This window comes from Epinephelus fuscoguttatus, linkage group LG22 (assembly GCF_011397635.1).
Source record: "Epinephelus fuscoguttatus linkage group LG22, E.fuscoguttatus.final_Chr_v1".
NCBI classification, from domain to species: Eukaryota; Metazoa; Chordata; class Actinopteri; order Perciformes; family Serranidae; genus Epinephelus; species Epinephelus fuscoguttatus.
In genome coordinates, this window is record NC_064773.1 from 26,857,727 (window position 1) to 26,878,095 (window position 20,369).

The 20,369-nt window shown below is 41.6% G+C and overlaps 1 protein-coding gene across 2 annotated transcripts; it reads left to right on the plus strand.

The window, feature by feature from the left end:
- Positions 1-8,542: 8,542 nt before the first annotated feature.
- On the plus strand, positions 8,543-20,016 carry LOC125882830 (protein enabled homolog). Of its 2 annotated transcripts, none has more exons than XM_049566723.1 (6): positions 8,543-8,679; positions 9,722-9,790; positions 12,630-12,755; positions 12,857-12,925; positions 19,216-19,311; positions 19,880-20,016. In XM_049566723.1, the coding sequence occupies exons 2-6, from the start codon at positions 9,740-9,742 to the stop codon at positions 19,967-19,969; spliced, it is 432 nt and encodes a 143-aa protein (XP_049422680.1). In that variant the 5' UTR covers positions 8,543-8,679; positions 9,722-9,739; the 3' UTR covers positions 19,970-20,016. The 2 variants fall into 2 exon arrangements, with proteins under 2 accessions (XP_049422680.1, XP_049422681.1); XM_049566724.1 differs by having other exon boundaries at positions 9,722-9,781.
- The last annotated feature ends 353 nt before the right edge of the window (positions 20,017-20,369 follow it).

Sequence of the window (20,369 nt, forward strand, 5' to 3'; positions counted from 1 at the left end):
CAGTCATAACCCGGTCACTCTAAATAATACCTTGCCTGTTTCTCTCACAGCTTGAGTGCCCCAGTTTTGGTCATAAAACCTCATGTTTATCTTTCTAACTAACAAAAAATGGCAACCGGGGTCTCTAAAGCAGATGGATTACCACAAGAAATATCATTAATTTTACTGTGGTTCACAGAGGGATGGTGTCATTAATCACCGAGTCTGGCTACCAGACAAATCTGACTGAAAATGTATATTCTTCCTCTCACATACAAGTGGAAGATTTGTATTTTGGTCAAACAGTTTTCTGGAAGGCATAAACACACTAACTACATTGGTTAAGCTACATCTTACAAACAAGATGTTTTTACAGTCCCTGTAACTCTTGATATTCCATGGAACATATTGTCAGTTTTTATGGGGACTATTTCTTTGAAGAAAATAGCTCCAGTAAAACCTGTTTATGGTAAGGTCTGAGGATTAGCCAGGGTGACCAGGGCACTGTTGGAAAACATGTCACAGTTTAATTTGTATCCATGCCAGTGGCATGGCTCAAGGAATGGTGATATCGGTTGCAGGTTCTGGTCATGACTGAAATATCTCATCAATTATCAGATGGACTGGAATGAAATTTGGTACAGACATTCATGGTTACCAGAGGATACATCCTACCATCACAGTAAATACGTCCTACTGACTATGATGATCCCCTTACTTTTCCTTTAGCACCACCATGAGAATGACATTTGTGGTTTTGAGAGAGAGAGAAGATGAAAGCTGAAAAATGTTTATAGCAACAACAGGAAAGGAGTGAGAAAGGTGTGAAAATAGTGAGCAAGGTGGGGACACTTTTATTTTGTAGCTAGCAAGGCAACAAAAACAAGTATATCCAACAACATGTGGCAGGAAGAAGAGAAAATATTGCTTATGTCAATGAAAGTGTGCCTTCATTTGACAAACAAAGTTATCAGACATTGAGCAGTGGACTGGAACCTTACAGACTAAAGGAATATAAATAATCAAGGAATGGACACATATTCAGACTTTATGACCTTTTGTGAACTTTTTACCTTTCTCTCTTGTTTACCATGCCCATAAATTTTAATGTATTTTCACTCTGGTGCTCGTTGTTTCTGTAAAATGAACTAAATGATTGAATTGTAAATGGTAAATGGACCTGCATTTGTTTAGCGCCTTTCTAGTCATCTAGCAACCACTGAAAGGGCTTTTTACACTACGAGTCACGTTCACCCATTCACATACACATTCATACACTGGTTGCTGAGGGTACCATACAAGGTGGTACCACCTGCTACTCAGTTTTAACACTCACACACCGATGGAACAGCCATCGGAAGCAATCTGGGGTTCAGTATCTTGCTCAAGGATACTTCGACATGCAGCCTGGAGGAGCCCGGGATCGAACCGCTGATCTTTCGATTGGTGGACGACCGCTCTACCTCTGAGCCACAGCCTGTTTTTTGAATTGTGGCAAATCTAGCCAGGCTAACAATGTGTAGCATGTCCATATTGGCAAACGTCTAAATTGTGTATTTGTATGTGCAAAGAGGCTCAGAACTAGCTCAAGAGGGTATCTGAAAACCTGGTGGAATTTAAGAGGTTTTACACATCCTAAGAACTTCTATCAAAGTGACCTGCTTGGCAGCATCAATGGCAATCAGACCACGCATTAAATTGAGACCTGTGTTTAATTGGGGCTCAGTTTTTAGCAGTTTTATGGTAAGTTAGCCATCCGTTAGAGCTCCAACCAGGTTAAATTTTGTTTTATACATTTTGATTCATCACCAGTGAAAGTGTAAATCATTTACTTAAGAAAAAATGCCCTGTTTCTCTAAATTAGAGATTATAGCGCAAAATTAGAAACCTTTTCATGGAAAAAAGATTCTAATTTTTGTAAGAATAAACCAGATTAATATCTTGTTAACTCAGAAAAACAAGAGCAGATTTTTTTTTTTTTTATTCATGAACATTTTTTTCAAAATCCTGACATAATAATTTTGTTAATTCAGAAAAAGTAAATGCATTACGCGTCCCCAAAAGCTACCGTCAGCCTCATTGTAAGTTTGTGTTTAGTGCTAATTGGCACATCTTAGCATGCGTACACACTACACTAATGCTTTGTTCACACTACGAGCAACAACACAATGGGATGACCAGCTACATTAATGCTAAGTCACTACTGAAGTGTTGCTCAAGTGCTTGTTAACATTGTTATGTGGGCACAGGCTTGTGTGTGACTGCTACTTGCCAAAAAGCATGTGAAGTGGACGTCATCTAAAGTTTGTATTTGTATAAAATATCTATGCTAATAATCAGTGTCTGAGCCCTAGTTTATCATATTTCGGTGCCCCATTGCATCCCTTTGTACGCTGCAGTACACAGACAGCTATCACTGCATCAGCTAACTAAGCTAAATAACACAGAACCACAGCTAGAAACAAAAACATCTGATTAGATGACATTTCACTGCGTCAATGAAGCACTGAAAAATAAGTGAGGCCAGCTCAACTTTTGTCTGTAGCATGTCACACCCGTCAGCAGCGTCAAGAGTTGGGCGTCAGTTTGTAGCTTCATGTCACAGCTACCATTGTAAATTAATTGTAGCCTGATTCTGTGTCACTCGTAGTGTGAGCAGAGCAAATGGGTGCCCCGAAGAGCTAGGGTTTACCAACTATCAACTGCAACAACTCAACAGTATTTTGTGAGTTTGGCCGTGGACTTGTATTACTTATCTTTTCCCATCTTACTCCCATCATTTCCTGTTCTCTCTCTACTGTCAGCATTGTAATAAAGCTATACTATAAATACAAGACATATACAAGAGACAACTAAACATTATACCTGCTAAACATTACCACATTTGCATTGTTATTGTGATGTTAGCATGTTGATGTTAGCATACAGCTCCAGTCACAGCTGTGCCTAAGCATAGCCCCCACACAGCAGCGAGCATGGCTCTAGACTAAAATATAATTCATCAATTCTGTGAGCACAATAAACAGAATTCCATTTACCTAAACTGTTGTTGCTGCTGGAGGTATTCCTCATAAAACTTTGCCAAATAAGCCATGCCCTTCTGATATAAGATCATAACCTGAGGAAATGATTTAGCTGGCAGTCACATTAGACATGTTCAGGTGTGTTTAGTCTTGTGTTCCACCTCAAGCTGGAATATTTTAGTTTGTGTAGCCATAAAGGACTCTTGGGGCTCAAAAATCATACACCCTAAATGTAATGAAATGTCAAGAACCAAAAATAAGACCATGCACATGCATGTATGGTGCAAACCCAGTTTTTCCTGCAGGGATTAGACTGATGTTAAAAACAGTCTTGTGCACACAGCATAGGTACAGCTACATCCAAATACGCATACTCACTCATGCCTTAAGCGAGATTGAGGTCAGGGGACAGTCCAAACAGTTTCACTGCCAACAACATTCACAACACTACTCTGTCTCCATTAATATAACTGGATCTGAACTCACAAACACACGTGTACACACACATTCATGCACATGCCTTAAAAAGACAAAGAAGGAAGGTGCAGACCCCTACGGTCCCCATCTGTGGGCTCACACACCCAAACACATATGTACACTTGCACTACTATAAGTGTCCCGCGGGTGGAGCTGAGTCCCCCGAGGTATGGAACCGTTCTGGACAATGGGTACTGAGGAGGAGTTAAGCCTCTTTGGGTGTACGACTTAGCGGCCAAGGGATCAGGCATTAAGACACAAGGCGTGTTAGGAATCCTTCATGACAAGAGCTTTCACAGAGTCACTCCAGGTCACCAGACAGCAGCCCGCTCACATCTGATTTCAGGCAAAAAAATTTGGAAATTTGGAGTGTAAAAAGGATATGTTGTCACGCAGGCACGGTGCCACAGCTGTGATGCACTTTGCTCTTGGGTCACTTTAGTCAAACTCTGCACTTAGTAAGCCTTTGCAGCACTCTTCGTCTGATCTATATTACAGCTGTCAAAGTTTGTTTGCAGCTGTGAGAGCCATCGCAAAGGAAATGACATAACTTCATATTGACTTTCTTTAGTCCTTTATTCTTTTGCCTGCCCAGATCATAAGATGTGGATGAGCCAGGAGGGGTAAGAGCATATTGGACAAAAGAACAAGTTGAAAACATGTCAGAACCTAGGCAGAGTTTGGCTTTAAGAACAAAGTCCCGTTCATTTCAACACAGATGATTTTGGTGGCTGTGGCCTTTTGCTAAAGCAATCCAGGAGATCCCCTGCCCTCACAGGTAGGAGCAACAGTAAATGTCTAAATTTGTCTTTCCAAACCCATCAGTATATGACAGTCCTGTCTTGCATTTTTTAAGTCATCCACAGTGAAAAAAAATGTCTGACTGGATTCAACAGATTTGTGAGGAGGGAGCTGAGCCTGAGGGCTAAGCTCTTGATTTACCAGTCAATCTATGTTCCAACCCTCAGCTATGATCATAAGCTTTGGGTATTGCTCCAAAGAATGAGTACGCAGATGCAAGCAACCCAAATGAGTATCCTTTGCTGGATGGTGGCCATCACCCTCAGAGACTGGGTAAGGAGCTTTCCTTAGATGACTTTCTTTAGACGTTTACTGGACATGCCAACTGCCAACTTCCTGGGAGAGAAGAAGCTCATAGCATACATACTAATTCATGTATTTTGCTGAGGGAAAGTATACAGGCCAGAGCGGTTTCCTGTTGTGAGCAGGCTGATGACTGATGTCAGGGCGTCAGGGATGTTCAGGGACCAAAGGTCAAAGATCACAGCTTGCTGCTCGCTCTGAGGGTGCAGAATGTGCAGAGGTTGTGCGAAGTGATGTGAGATTGTAGGTTGTGTGTTGCTGTCTGTGTTTTTGAGAACATATGGACGCCATAAGTGCTCTTTGGGGTTTTAGACCGTGAGTGAAACAACATTCTAAGATGTACTGCAACAATTATGATTTCCTGCTTATTGTGATCAAACTTCATGCAGTCAGAATGTTTAGAGAGTGGTAGATTTCTAAATAATGAGCTGTTCAATCTAATTCAGATCATCACACATGTTTGACGGTGCAACACCATTTATTGGTTTACTAACCATATTTTTTGAAAGTCAACATATGACTTTAATTTAGGCATCTTGTGTATAAAGCTCACACATACACACACCTGCCAACACTTAACACATTATTGATATGGTTTCCAGGCCTGCCAGAGTTCTATCATCTCTCATTATGAGTTTGTTCTGAGATTAACAGCCTATAAAAGCCTATTTATAGCTTCAGTGAGATTAACATACATCATTCTAAAGTGGGAGGATGAAAATGTTGCACCTCATGAAGAACAAAACGTGGACATAACATGCACCTTCACAGTTCTACTTTACACTGGGTTTTCTCATTCACACTCTGCTCTCACTTCCAACAACAACAACAACAACAACAACAACAACGGTTGTTAACCTCACCACTGCCTCAGGTCTGGAGCTGAACTACTGGAACTCCGTGGCTCATGAACTAACTCCTTTTCATATAATGTCTCAGCAGGTTGCATAACAGTACATGCCAGTATTTTTTTATGATTAATTCTATGAAAAACATGAACCGTTTTTCATTGTGCTCCACAGGAATTATGAATAAAAAACATACCTGTAATCCATGCACTTTTTTCTTATTTTTATTGTTATTTTTTAATCGCTTTCTCATGAGGGACTAATGCAACACCGTGGTAACATTTTTGCAAAATGATTATCAGTGTGATAAAACGTAAGTAACAGTCTGATGTAAATAAAAGTTGTATTCAACTGTGGCAAACTGTTAAATGCATGGATGGATTACTGTGTCAGGGGCCACCCTGAATGTCACCTTCAAAATGCCACTCAAATTAGCACTGACCAAGAAGAGACTCGGAGAGACCACAAAGAAACTCAAAGCATCAACAAAGAGACACATAACAACTACAGACATACACAAAATGACTATGAAGTGACAAGAAATTACCAAAAAAAGACACAAAACGACCACAAAGAGATGCGAAACCACACCCAAGTCTATGTCTTGGTCCCATGCAGGAGAAGTGATGGGGCCCTTTGCATATCTGTGCCCAGGGGGACATTGTCTCATAATTCGCCCAAGGTAACATGAGAAATTTTACAGTTTTTTTGTCCATTAATTAGAACATATCAAGCTGAATGTTAATTAAAGACAATATGCTGTATATAACTGCGTGTGTACAAGAAAGCACATTGCATAGGCACTCTGCAATATATAACTTGATATCACTGAACTGTGCACTAAACTTCATTTGATATAAAGATAATTCAAATCTTTTTTATTAGCTGATTCTTATTATGGAAATAAGTAATGCTGAGTTTTAATCCTGTGTAATGATTAATTCTATACATAATGTCTGTATTGTGGTTGATGTTTGAATGTTTCATGTTCATTTTGTATTTTGTGTATCTGCAAGCTTGCCATGGTATATATTCTTTTATGATGTAATCAAGTTAGGTCGAACAGGTCTGCTCATCTTCATGAGTGTGCTGTGAGACTGTATAGAATCTGGCAGAGAAAGGAAACTGTCAAAAGATACTTGTTGCTGTGATGCCTCAGTCAGGCCTGGCAAGCTGATCTGATCCAGCAGCACTATAACAGCCCCCAGATGTGTTTTACATAAATGTGTCAAAGCTGTGACAGAGTGAGTTCACTGGAAACACTCTGAGCATCCACCGTATCCATCACCACAGTCTGCCAGGCTCCTTATTAGCAGCCTGCTGAAAAGGCTATTAATTAGGAAAAGAGGACATGATGAACCATATTGATTCTAGAGGAGAAATACAGCAGCAGAAAGCTAGCTGTAAATAAAACTGAAGCTGCATTTTCACAATGCTTACTAGCACTGATGCAACTCTGCTCAGGGAGCTGTGTTGACATGTGTTAAAGATACAACAGCAAATAAAATGACGGCTTTCAAACAAAACCCAGACTTTGTATATTACCCTCATTACATGCTGACAGTTTGATGTGGAAACTGTAGTATGAAGTATGAAGTATGAAGCTAAAACCAATGGCTGGTTATCTTACATTTGCATACAAGCTGGAAATGGGGAAAAAGCTAGCTTAGCTGTAATGCCCTGCCAATGCAATGGCTACGTTATTCCTGAGTCGCCATTGAATTATTGCTCAAGCTCTTGTTAACATAGTTATGTCACCATGGGCTTGTGTGTCTGCCACTTACGTACCTTAACTAAATGTAATCTTAAGGTACTTTTTGGTAAAAAAAAAAAAAAAAAAAAAATCAATGTTTCTGATTAATGCCTGAGCTCAATTTTAACATCACATTTTGTGGCCCTGTTGCATCCTCGTGTGCACCACAATGCACATAAAGCTAGCATAGTGCTAGCTTATATAGCTAGAAAATACATCTAGAAATAAAAACATTTGAATTTCATTTGTAGCGTGTCACACCCATCCACAACAACAAGTGTCAGGGGTCAGTTTGTAGGTTCATGTCACGGGCTATAACTTGTAGCCTGTTGCTGTGTCACAAAACAAAGCTAACAAATTACACCACCCAGCATCTTTAAAGTTCACTAATAAACATGTAATATCTCATTGCAGTTGCATAATAACAGCTCTAGCAATAGTTGTGCATACCCTCCATCTCCTTATCACCACCTAGTCTTTGCAGATTAATCAGCCTCATCATCCATCAGTTTTAGAGTCATCGGCCACCACCACCATCAGTGTGTGCTGCTCAGATGCCCCTCGATTACAAATCTCGCTCTGGAGTTCAAGTGCCAAAGACTTTCTGTCAAATCTCAACCATACACAATCTGTAATCTGTATTAACAATTATCTTTACTTCCTTCACCTGTCTTTCCTCATTGAACTGACAGCAGTGACTTTTGGGAGTCTTGTTGTCATTGGCCCAAAGCCCCCTTAAAATACATCTTGGTGCTTTTTATACTTAGTTTTTGTACAAATTAAACAAACAAAAGATGGCATGTTTATTAGCAAGCACTTAAAGGTGAGGTTAGGTAGAATTTCTTACCTTTGGACAAAAGCCAGGCTAGTGTTCCCCCACTGTTTCCAGTATTGAGGCTAAGGTAAGATGAGCAGCAATAACTTCATATTTAGTATAAGGACATGAACGGCATCAATTTTCTCGTCCAGGTCTCAGAGAGAAAGCTAGTACAGGTGTTTCACAAAACATGAAACCATTATTTTTATTTTTTCATTTTCCAGTAAGTTTTGTTGGATGGAAAACCGCTTCTAGAATATAACTTTACACTAACACTGATTATTTTAAGTTGTAAGTTAACTCCCATGTGGCCTTTTGGTTGGTAAAGGTTGATACACTGACCTGAGGCCTCATACTGATCTCACCTGAAAAGCTTCCGAACTATCCATTATGCTCCTCTGGCTTCTCCATTCTATTAGTGGGACAGTGGCACTTCTGTCACTGTACTGTGGAAATAACTAGCATGTAGGCTGCACGCCGTCACTGTATAAAACCCTTTATAACTGATCTGGAACTTCCTGTGGGACTTCAAGCTGGAGAAGGACGTAAAAAGGATCTATGGTTATTATGAGGCATCAAAGAGAGAAGGTATAATAAGAGGGAAACAACAGGTATTGATCAGCACAGTGGATACTGGTTTGACTGGTTTGAGAGAACACAGCTGGTGTTGACCCACAGGTGAGTGCCTGATTGATTTTTTAATGACTATTCTGGCTTTATTTGATCTTATTTCCTCCCAGTTGCTAATATTTGATCCTATTTTTTAAACAAAACAGTGTTTCCTCTAGGATTTTTTTCAGCAGCGGGGGTGGCGGGGGGAGGGGGTGAGAGACATCCCTCCATCCATACTTACTGACTTATTCATACTTCAAAAACAGCATCAATAAGTAATTAACATAGGGGGGATCAAAATAAAATAAATAAATGAAATAAAAATCAACCAAAAATCAACCAGCCACCCTCCTCCCCTGACAAGTTCCTTCATAAGTAAAGAACAGTCCCTAAGTGCGGTGAGGTTTGTGGACCGTTACCTGCCACAGAGAGAGAAATGTGAATGGCTCGTTTCTCCTCTGATATGCCACATACTGTGTGCCGCCACGGCTCGGCAGTCATGACAACAAGTTATTCACCTGGAGCCAAACTTCTCTGTCGTTGAAATCTGTATTCGCACAGCGTGCTGAATGATTTATTTTGCCCGCACAAAACTATTTTTAGTCGCAAATGCGAGTGCGGTGACGGACGGAGTAAAATATCGCCACACTGCCGACATTTTACTCCGTTTGACGCCACACGCTGTTTGATTGCATTATCAAAACACGCCGCTATTATTTGGCCTTGCTTTTCACTTATTCCACCGAATACCGAATGTGTGGTTTTTTTTGCAATATTCGGCCAATCGATGCATCCCTAACTAGGAGCCTTCCCCCACTCCCCCCTCCCCCCTCCCCTCACCGCTGCTCTCCTCACTACACTGGCTGCTGTGCTGTGCAAGAGCACAGATGTCTCAGAGCGGTGGTGGTGCATTTGCAAAATAAATGTTTTGAAGGAGCAGCAGCAGCAGCAGCAATAATTTAGCAGAATGTAGCGAAATCACTGCAAAATAATCTGTTACAGAGCTAAAGTAAATACCTCACTGACATATTTATGGAACTTTTGATGTAAATGCCTTAAAGTCAGTGAGACTTAAATTAAACTGTGATTATCTGTGTCTCATGAGCAGCACCTGTCCTGGATCGAGATGGCTCACATGAAAAGGTTCCAAGGTATTCCAATGTCCAAGGTACGTCAGGTACTGTTGGAACCATGGCAACAACTTGATTATATAGACAATAGGCTACACAGGGATAGGACTGCAGCTATTAAAACCGCTCAAGCATACAGTCGCAGCGGTTTAGCAAGTTCCCTCATGTATTCATTCCTTATCGATCCCACATCAACCTGGCAGATGACTCTTACGCAAATATATTTCAGTGGAACCAAACCTGAGAAAAGCTGATAACAGACCAGCAGTAAACAACTTTCAGTCCCACACTAAATTTGTTCTACATTTGTATTTTGATACTTTGGTTGATATCTGGTGACTGAGGGCACAATTTGCATCATTTTCAAACTCTACTATTCACTGACCTCTTGTGACCTGCAAATGAGGGTGTTGCTTAACAGCCTATAAAAATGAATCACGCTGCTCGGATGTTTTTTGATGTTTTCAAAAGTCTACAAAGTGGTCTAAATAAAATAAAAAGATAAAATACAGCATACTTGTTTGCAAAAGTAGTCACACTCCAAAAGTCTGTCAAGCAGACGCATCTTCCACATCTGTGTGGATAGGTCTCCATCATCTTTGCACATCTGGACACAGCAAGTTTTCCTTCATTTTTCTTTGTGCAGGCTCTGTCAGGTTGTGTGGGGATTGAGTTAAAATCCTTTTCCAGCCACAAATACTGGATTGGATCGAGATCTGGACTCTCTCACAAGTCTTCCTGGGCACGCTGCACGGAAGCATCAACACATCATGATACTGTCAACACGCTGATAATGCTTCAGTATGTCTATGATGATGTTCAGTGCTTGGCTTGCACCACATACGGCTTTGGTCTGATTGACAAAAGAACAATTTCCTTATCAGACAGTAGAAGCTTCTTCCAGCTGACTTAAGAGTCTCCAAGATGGGTTCTGGCACACTCTAGTTGAGATGTTATTATGTTTTTTAAGAGTGGCCTTTTCTTTGCCTCAGACCACCTGTTGCCACTGTCTCTCCAATCTCAGCCTGTGCAGCTTAGAACTAGGACTAGGTACCTGAACTTGCTACCTTTAAGGTATCAATAAAAAAAGCACCTGTAGCAATGAAACATCTCCAGTCAAACGATACCTGTATTTGATCCTTTTTGCACTGGGGGTTTGACTGTGGACCGTCCTGACACCCATCAGATCAGTGGGTCAACTTTCTGTTGCTGCCTCTGGAGCTGCTCTCCTCTAGCAACAGCACTAATGTCCCATACTGAGTCGTTAAACTGTCCCAACAAACTCACATTAACACAAAAATCACCAACTGTCCCTGGTGCAGAGCTCAGCAGGAGCTGCAGTCTATGGTGTAGTGAAGTTTAGCATATATTGACAGACTTGGCAGTTTGGCATGCAGAGATGTCACCACAACATTCGAAAGTATAAATCTACAACATACCACCCCATTCATATTATGGGTACTGGATTAAGTACAAGTTCATTCTAACCGCTTCATCCTCTTGAGGGTTGCAGGGGGGCTGAAGCCCATCCCAGCTGACATTGGGCGAGAGGCAGGGTACACCCTGGACAGGTCGCCAGACTATCGCAGGGCTGACACAGAGACAAACAACCATTCACACTCACATTCACACCTACGGACAATTTAGAGTTATCAATTAACCTAGTCCCCAATCTGCATGTCTTTGGACTGTGGGAGGAAGCCGGAAAACCCACGCTGACACGGGGAGAACATGCAAACTCCACACAGAAGGGCTCCCACGCCCGGGATTGAATAAGTACAAGTTATTTTTAGCAATAAAAAAACTCTCTGTATCGGGCATATTTTTAAAGCTACAGAGAAGACATAGGTATCATATTAAATTCAAGGACCTAAGGCATCCACTAGTACTAACCATGTTGTACTATTCTGTCAGAGAGAGGGGGGCAAATAACTCCAAAATTACACTACATTTTAGCAAGGGGAAAAGGAATCTTGCCATTTTTCAAAATAGCGTATTTAAATATTTCCACATACTGGGGTACCTGAGCAGTCTTGAATTGGATAAATTGGGTATAACTGGAAAAGTGTGAGTTCACAGCCATATACACTTTATGCTATTTCAGTTATGCAGACAATTTGACCAATAATTAAAGTAGCCCTCAAGATTGAATGAAGAAATGAAGAAAAAAAATTTTGCTCACTGCTGATTTGATAGTCATTTCCTGGTCATTTTTTCAGCCATTACTCTGCTTTTCAAAATAATATGGTATATTATAGGGATTCCCCCACTTTTCAAAATGTTGTACCCCCTTGCTTGGCCATCGGCATCTCATAGCAAGGCATAGGACACCCCTTAGCGTGTCACACAGCTGAAACACATTGTAACACATGGTTACACATTGTTAAGCAGTCGGTTAGGTTTAAGCAACAAAAGTACTTGGTTAGGTCTAGAAAAAAAAACATCATGTTGTTGGTTAAAATAACTAAGTTTGTGAGGTAGGAATAATGTAACGTGACGTAAATAGGTCACGTGACTGACGTCAGTGCACAATGATTGCAAATTAGTTACATAACGGAACATTAAAACATTGCTGACTTTTGGTTTCACACAGGACGTGGGCTGTCATCTCCTGGGTGAAAGTCTTGTTTTGTTTGACCCATCCACCTCCCCTCCCTCCTGCCTGATGCTAACTTTCTCTCTCTTTTTTGGAGTTATTAAAAGCCCTGTTCGTCTCAGAAAGACGCAAAATGGTGGCTTTGGCATTGATATCACATGCTGAGGGACCTGACAAAACATCTATATTTGATGACCTGGGAATGAGAACAAGCTAAGTCAGGGCAATTTGAATCCAGACGGAAGTATACAAGTTTCACATTTGACGAATGGCTGTTTTTCTGGTTCTAGTCAATGAGAGGTTTGTGTAAAGAAGAAGACTATGTTTTTCTGGGAGTGTCAGAGAGGACGACAAAAGTAACGGCAGAAGGAGCTGGAGCTTTTGAGGATGACTGGAGAGACAAAAAGGAGGAAAGGGTAAGAGATTAGGAAAATTTAGTCTCTTAACACCACAAAGTCCATTATTGTAACACTTCCCTTTAAAACACAAACAAGCATAGTATGTGTGTGTGTTTCAGGTCCGTCGGCAGCTGGAGAGGGAGCAGCTGGAAAAACAGAGACTCCAAGAAATAGAGGAGAGCAAGAAGGTAAACACACACACACACACACACACACACGGAAGACACATTCTACAAGTCTGTACATTTGTGAAATCAAACAGTCTCTTTACTCTCAGCACTTGCACTGCAAGTTTCCTGCTGAACGACACTGGTTCAGCCTCAACTGCTGCTGCTTTAATCTCCTCAGGATACACTCTTGCCAATGCCTGCTTGTACATTTTAATTTTCACCCACCCACACACACCACACGAACACACACACACATACACAGGTTGCACCTGGCAGCCAAGCTATAGTAAAATGAGCTGAATTGTGTAATGACAGATCGTCCTGGCTGTCAGCAACATTTATTGCTAAGCCAACCTCTGATAATATGAAAGAGATTTTGGATTTTAGCCCGTAAGTTCTCCTTGCTATGTTTTTGTTTGATGCCTGTTGTGATCCAAAGATTTGGTGCTTAACCTCAGCCAGCAACACCCCGAATAATTTCTCTTATTAAACTATTAGCCACTGTCAAACAGTTTTCTTTCTGTTTGTGTTTCCTCCGGTTAATCCTCTCTGTGAACGGAGTTCGTTATTCACATTAAAGACGCTGTGCTTAAAGTTTCATGAGACCATGCTGTTATAATCAGCCTAATGGAAACGGCGGTCTGAACAATCAGGCATGAGGCAGTGTGACTCCTGATCGATGACTGTTAATTTACCTCAGAGGTTCACTTCACTGCTCAAGGCAAAATCAGATTCACTTCCATGGAAACGTCAGAGCGGGAAACACATCTCTGGCCCTCTGTCAAGACTGCCGGGCTCATCAGTCGCTTCAAACCTCACTCACACTTCACGGCGCTAAACACAGACACACAGACACACACACAGACACACACACACACACACACACACACACACACACACACACACACACACTGGAGCATATTTGACAGCAGCAACAACACATATTTGGCATTTTAAAGAGCTGGAGTGAGTTCACACTGTATATTCATTTAAAAACACCACACACAGTTGTCAAAACAGACGGACATCCGCATGGACTACGCACACACACATACACACACAAACAAAGCAGCTGTGGGTGCTTTGAGCAGCCGCCCCCCCTGACAAGAGTGTGTGAGGTCAGCAAGGGACATGCGCTGTTATTGTTGACACAGACACACACAGACACACAGACACACAGACACACACACACACACACATATACACATGCAGGAAGCTGATGACAACATTTACCCTGATAAAGAGGACAGTCACTCTCACCTCTGTATGGAATGTACTTTCCGCTGAATCCTAACTTAACCTCAGACACGCACGCACGCACGCACGTGTGCGCACACACACACACACACACACACACACACACCGCTGGAATGCCACAGTCAAGCCAAAGGGATTCCATAAATACACTGTAAAAAAACAACTGCTTTCCCAGATTATAATAAATGAGACCAAACTACCCAGAAAACAACAACCTATTTTTTAAGGGTACATTTCAATGCAATTTCCAATGTAATTCTTAGGAAGAAAGACAAGGGTGGCAAAATATATTAAATTTCATGGTTGGTTTCCCAAAATGTTTTGGGATTATTTGTTATATAATTTGAAGCATGATTTATTTTTTTTTTTTTAAAGAAGGCAAGAAAAGCATTTTTGCGTAATTACTATGGTTGAAGTCTTATATATGTGAGGGATTCCAGCCAACCAGGTTTTTTTTCTTTGCTAACCTGCCAGCTAAATTCAGGGAGTGCAGCGTGATAACAGTACAAATGATACCTTTAGTGCCTCCAATTCCAGCAGGATCCCAGTGGGATTGGAGGTGAGCTCCAAAGAATGCTTAAAGCCTTCTGGGTATACTTTTACGCCAGACTCCACAACTGCATCTCTGAATTCTTTGCATAATTTCTTGTCTTGAGTTTTAGTACATTTAATTTCAGTAACAGTAATTACACGCAATTCCATTTAAAGACCAGTTGGCATGTTGTATATATATTCACCCCAGTTTAAAGCAGTGGGCTGAAATCCACAAGAATTTTCTGAAAAATTTGGAATTCTGAAAACAAATGTGTGTGTTTTCGTCCCTGAAAAGGTCAAACTGCCCAGATGACAGTCTGAAAATTAAGCTTTCCTTGCATCTCAAAGTTCAAGCTGGAGATGAGGTTTTGGTCTGACAGGACTCATGCTGCATAAGCACACACAGTGGGATAAAATGATAGCCCTTTCTTAAATTGTTTCTTCGTATTTACTACAGGGGCACACCAAGATTTTGTTTGGGCTCATTCCATATGCATTGTGTCCTAACTTCACTTTGCACTGCATCTGATTCTTGACATTTTTTCCACCAGTTTTCCCAGCCTCCTGCTTGAGACTGTATTTTCTGACTCTGAATGTCTCTCTACAGGCCCAGTGTAGTGCAACGAGACTGAAGCTCTCCTCCCACTAAAATAGCACAGCTAACCAATGCAGGCTTGTAGCGAATTGAGGCAACAAAATTCAAAATGTAAAGTCTGTGCAAAAATACAAATTGTCAAGCAGCATTAGCAGTGTCCCGGTACATAGCATTAGCAGCCGGCTCCTCCTCTGCTGTATCCCGGCAGCAGCATTAGCAGCAGAGAAACTGGACCCGAAGGACGCAGCGACGCGGCCCTGCCACGGCAGCTGCCCGTGGGCAAACAAATCAGTCTCCAGCATTCCGCTGTCCAGCAGCCTCGAATCTGTAGGGGAGGGGGGCTGACACAACTCACGGCAGTATTTTGATTTTGAGTGCAGTAACCGTTTTGGCCACATTCTTACATACAGCGCCTTTGAAGTATAAGAATGTATCTAATATATAACAATGAATTCATAGAGCAAATATCATCTTTTGTGCAGGGCTCCAGAGGGACGCTTTCACAACTCTGCAGACAGTTTGCACTTTTGGGCCTTAAGCCTTTCCAACTGCTCTGCACACTGTCACTCTACTCTACAACCAACACCACTGGCCAGATGGCAAATTGCCACCATGATGTTGTGTTTGGATCAGAAAAAGAGTATTAACCCAATTTGTCATTTTGTCAGTGATTGCCAATTTAAGGCAATTTGTTCAAAGTGTGCTACCCCCTCTTCACGCACCACAAAGCGGAACAAGTGTGTATAGAACATGAATGAAGTAATCATTCAAATGTCCAAATGCTCATTTTCAACTCAAGGCCTTCTTGGAAAGAATGTCCTGGTTGTTCGCCTGAAATGACTGTGTGTGTGTGTGTGTGTGTGTGTGTGTGTGTGTGCAGCATGTAACTGGGGAGGTAACGGATTAACTGCTTTCACCTTCACTCCACATGTGTCAGCATGTCTTCGTCTTTAAACTGACGTTAAACTTAATGCCTCCCTTGCTCACATTAACTTCCTCTGAACATTTCTGCCCCCCCGACACGCACACACACACAGAGCATGACGGAAATGTTAATTGATGACAGGCGCGGTCCGTTGAGAACCACTGGCCTCGGCCATCTCACATGTATCCCATCTGAACTGTTTAAAGTCTTACATACACAAGCCTGAAGGATTTACCATTCTCTCTCTCACATATGTGAAAATTATACATACAAACACACAGCAGGAAACTGGATCCAAGAGAGTAATACTGAGCCCAATTTGAGGTCAGGGATACACAGCAGGCACTTTTCATCACTCTCACAGACATACATGTCATGAGCACGCCTACTTGAGGCTCTGAGGAGCAGCCCTAACAGAATGTATGTACTGTTATATCATTGTACCATGGGACCTTTATGACCTTCAAAATGTTTCTACAGATTTCCACAATATTAGAGTGGATTTCCTGCAAGGGATTGTGGGTTTTGTCTTTGTCAGCTTGCTTTTTTCCACCCAAAGCAGGTGTGCAGCTGCAAAATTGAATCCATATATATGTTCTTTGTTTATATGGAGCAATTTATAATTTGTGCTACATACTGTGACATCTTTAAATCCAATGCACCATCAATAAAGTTTTACATCAGTTTGTTACATGGCAAAATAGTGACTTTTTGATGAGATTTGTAATTGACACCTGCTGTAAATGAAGCATTTAGCTCAACCCAAGAACCTTCAGGACTAACTTTTCTAATCTAAGATAGTAGGCTACTCCACAGTCAATTAGCAGCTGAAACACAGACCACTCACATTACAGCCTGGTGGAAAGATCATAAATCAAACCTACCCAAAGCATCATTAAAGCCACCATGTGTAGGAATTTCTCCCATCTAACAATGAAATCATATATTCAAACGGATAGTGCACACTAGCGCCTCACTGTTTCAAAGGCGCATTGCAACAACGGTAGCCACTGTGTACCAAAAAGCTATGGTAACGTTGATGAAACCATGTCATCCGATACTTCATGGAGTATTCATTCAGGCTCCTACACAGACACAGACGACGCAAGTTGACAAACCCCCTCCTCACCACGCTGGCTGTGTTTACAACGTAGGACTGTCGGGGCGGGTGTAAATCGAAACAAACCAATCACATCTTGTCTTTGACAACTGACAAGTGGCTCAACCTCACACACCTCATCCCTCTCCTAGCATCACGTCATGTCATGGCCTGTGATTGCATTACCTTTCTCCTTCAGCAGCTCTTACCACCTGGGAAAGGCTACTCTGATGTTGACCCTTGTTTTTTGAATTCACTGGTCATGTTGCCTTTTTGTTCCCTTTTGCGCTTTCTTGGCAACGAGGATTCCGTCTCCCGTGACACTGCATATGCATGATCCTGGATTATACTCAAAGAGTAGGACTTTGTTATGCTGCAGTAGTGCCGGGGTAGTAGCGAAGCACCTATTGTTCCTCTTCTTTGGCTTCTCAGTCACACAGCGCTGGCCTGGCTCTCAACGGAAACGCTGAAGGTGGGGCTATTCCCTGGTAGTGCTATATGTCCCTTGCTGGCGGATGCATTTTCAAGATGGTGATATGTTATAGAACCCCCCAAACGACTTACCCGCCCAATGTACAAACAAATCCGAAATTCTCCTTTTACGAGAATAAGTCAGATTATTGGTGGAGGTAATAATACACCAATGATGACATAATTATGAATGCAGACATCGACTTTTGCCAATAAACAACTGAAAATGTCCCTGTAACACCTTACTCTTCATCATCAGAAACCTTAACCACTGCAGATAATTAACAAGATAATGAAAGACTACAAGATTTTTATCTTCTTGCCATCAAACAAAAATGACCTGAGCATGTGCCAAAGCACCACCACAGCACCGCCTTTCCCCCTAGCACATTAAACCTGCTTATTTACTTCTCAATCTCATTTGCAAGTTCTCGCAACAAAGCTGGTATTTTTTCAACCTAGATCCTGTGTGATGGAAACAACAATTTTTAAAACTGGTCCAGTATTGAGCAAAAGCACTACAGCCTACAGCAGCCAAAGAGGCTGTGATGCAACCACTCTGGGCATCTTCATATCATCAATGTACATCCATTAAAAATGCTCGTTTTGGCCACTGACAGGCTCAGGGATCTTATTTATAAAACAGTAGGATCCATAGTAAAAGTGTACATGTGGACAAAAGCAGAAAATGGGTTGCCTCAAAAATATTCTGATTTGTAGAACTCTGCATACAGCTGCCAGTGCACTATTACCATTTATAAATCCCAAATCATTTTGGAATTGGTTGCACATGAATCAGCTACAAATCCCACCCTCTACATGCCCTCAAACAACCATAAATGGTCAGTACAAAGCACCTCATGAATACTGATGTATCGAAATGAGCCTGCTAATCAGTGGTTCTTCACAGTGAATCATGGCAACAACCAAGAGTCACCAGTGTTTGTATGTTCACAGCATTTAGGGCAGAGTGTGTTTGGCAGCCAGCGCGATGTGTCCAGTGTGCTCTGTGTGTGAGACAGTCACTGCAGTGATTTTACACACAAACTTAAAATCTGAAAACTATCTGAAAGTCTGCTTGGTGCTGGACATGTGGTGTACAGTAGGTTTGTTAATTATAGATTTTTCTTGCTGAACACTGGCTGGAAATTGAGCTGATAAGAGCAGTGAGACTGAACCAAAACAGCTAAGTTCTGTGGCAATCAAAACAATAGCCTGAAAGGTGCTAAAACACTGTGTAGACTTGTGGGTAACTGCAGAGTCAGGAGATAAATCACTGAAAGTGATTCAATCAACATTACACAGTCATTTGATCCATATTTAAAATAACATTATGGACTGGAGCAGCTTTAAAACTACATCTTGATGTTCAGTATTGTTGTGTATAATGGAGGTGCCCATAAAAGCGTGTGTCCCCTGTGTGTCAGGAGAGAGAGCAGCAGTGGCGGACTCATATAGAAAAGCTGACCTCCAGCCAGGAGAAGACTCTGCAAAACAGACTGGCAAGACTCAGGAGATTCAGGGTGAGATTGAGACACACACACACACACACACACACACACACACACACACACACACACACATCATAATCTGAAACTTGGCAGCGGACCAACTGTTGATGTCCAATACACAACTGACAAACCAGGTGCTGATGTTTGACATGCTGCAGCTTACTGTAACACCACTGAGTGTTGATTTCAGCAGCCATAAGGCTTCTAATGTTTCAGAGTACCTGCAGAACAGAAAAGCTTTTTTAAAGATCTGAAACCAGCTACTTCCTGAGCTTGTTGATCAAGTTACAGAGTGGTTGCAGTTCAAGGTCATTGATCAGGCGCTGGTAAAGAGACTTGTCAGTAGCTACTCAAATAAATCGCTGCCTGGCACAGTGAAAAGTTCAACACTGTCATCACGCAGTTTTATGGCATGCCCCTGTGGTGCCAAGTAATCAATGCTTTCTATTTTATTTGGCATTAGACTTCACAGAGACCTCCTGTCAATCAAATACTGTGGGAGGGACTAAAGATGACAGATGAAAACTCTTCTATCTTAATTTTCCTCCCTCTTCCTCTTCATGCTTTTCTCCACCTGCAGGAGTTCCAGAGGAAAGTGCTGGTAGAGGAGTCAGGAATGGAGGGCGGCGGGGCCAGCCTTACAGTCAACCAGCTGCTCACCAGGATGTAGATGCACTGCACGAGAGACTGACTCATGATAAATGGGTTGTTTGCTGCACTTTAACTTCAATAAATGATCACTGTGTCAACTGAGACGTTAGCGTGATCGATGCAAATGAATGAGATGATGATGGAATGTGGGATTTTTTGAGGAGCCAGCAGCTATAGGAGTTGCAGCATGAGGAATTTCCACATTAATTTAACTCAGCTGTAGTGGCTGCTACTTGCTTTTGAGTTGTGAAAACATAATGTGTCACACAGATGCGGAACAGTTAAGAGCTGCTACGTTCAGGTTGCAGGCAAAAGCTCAAATGTGAATGAAATGTGAAGAGCATAGTCATATGGAATCTAACCTTTTTGTATTCTGACTTGGGCCACTTTCAAATATGAGCCTAAATCAAATACAGGTC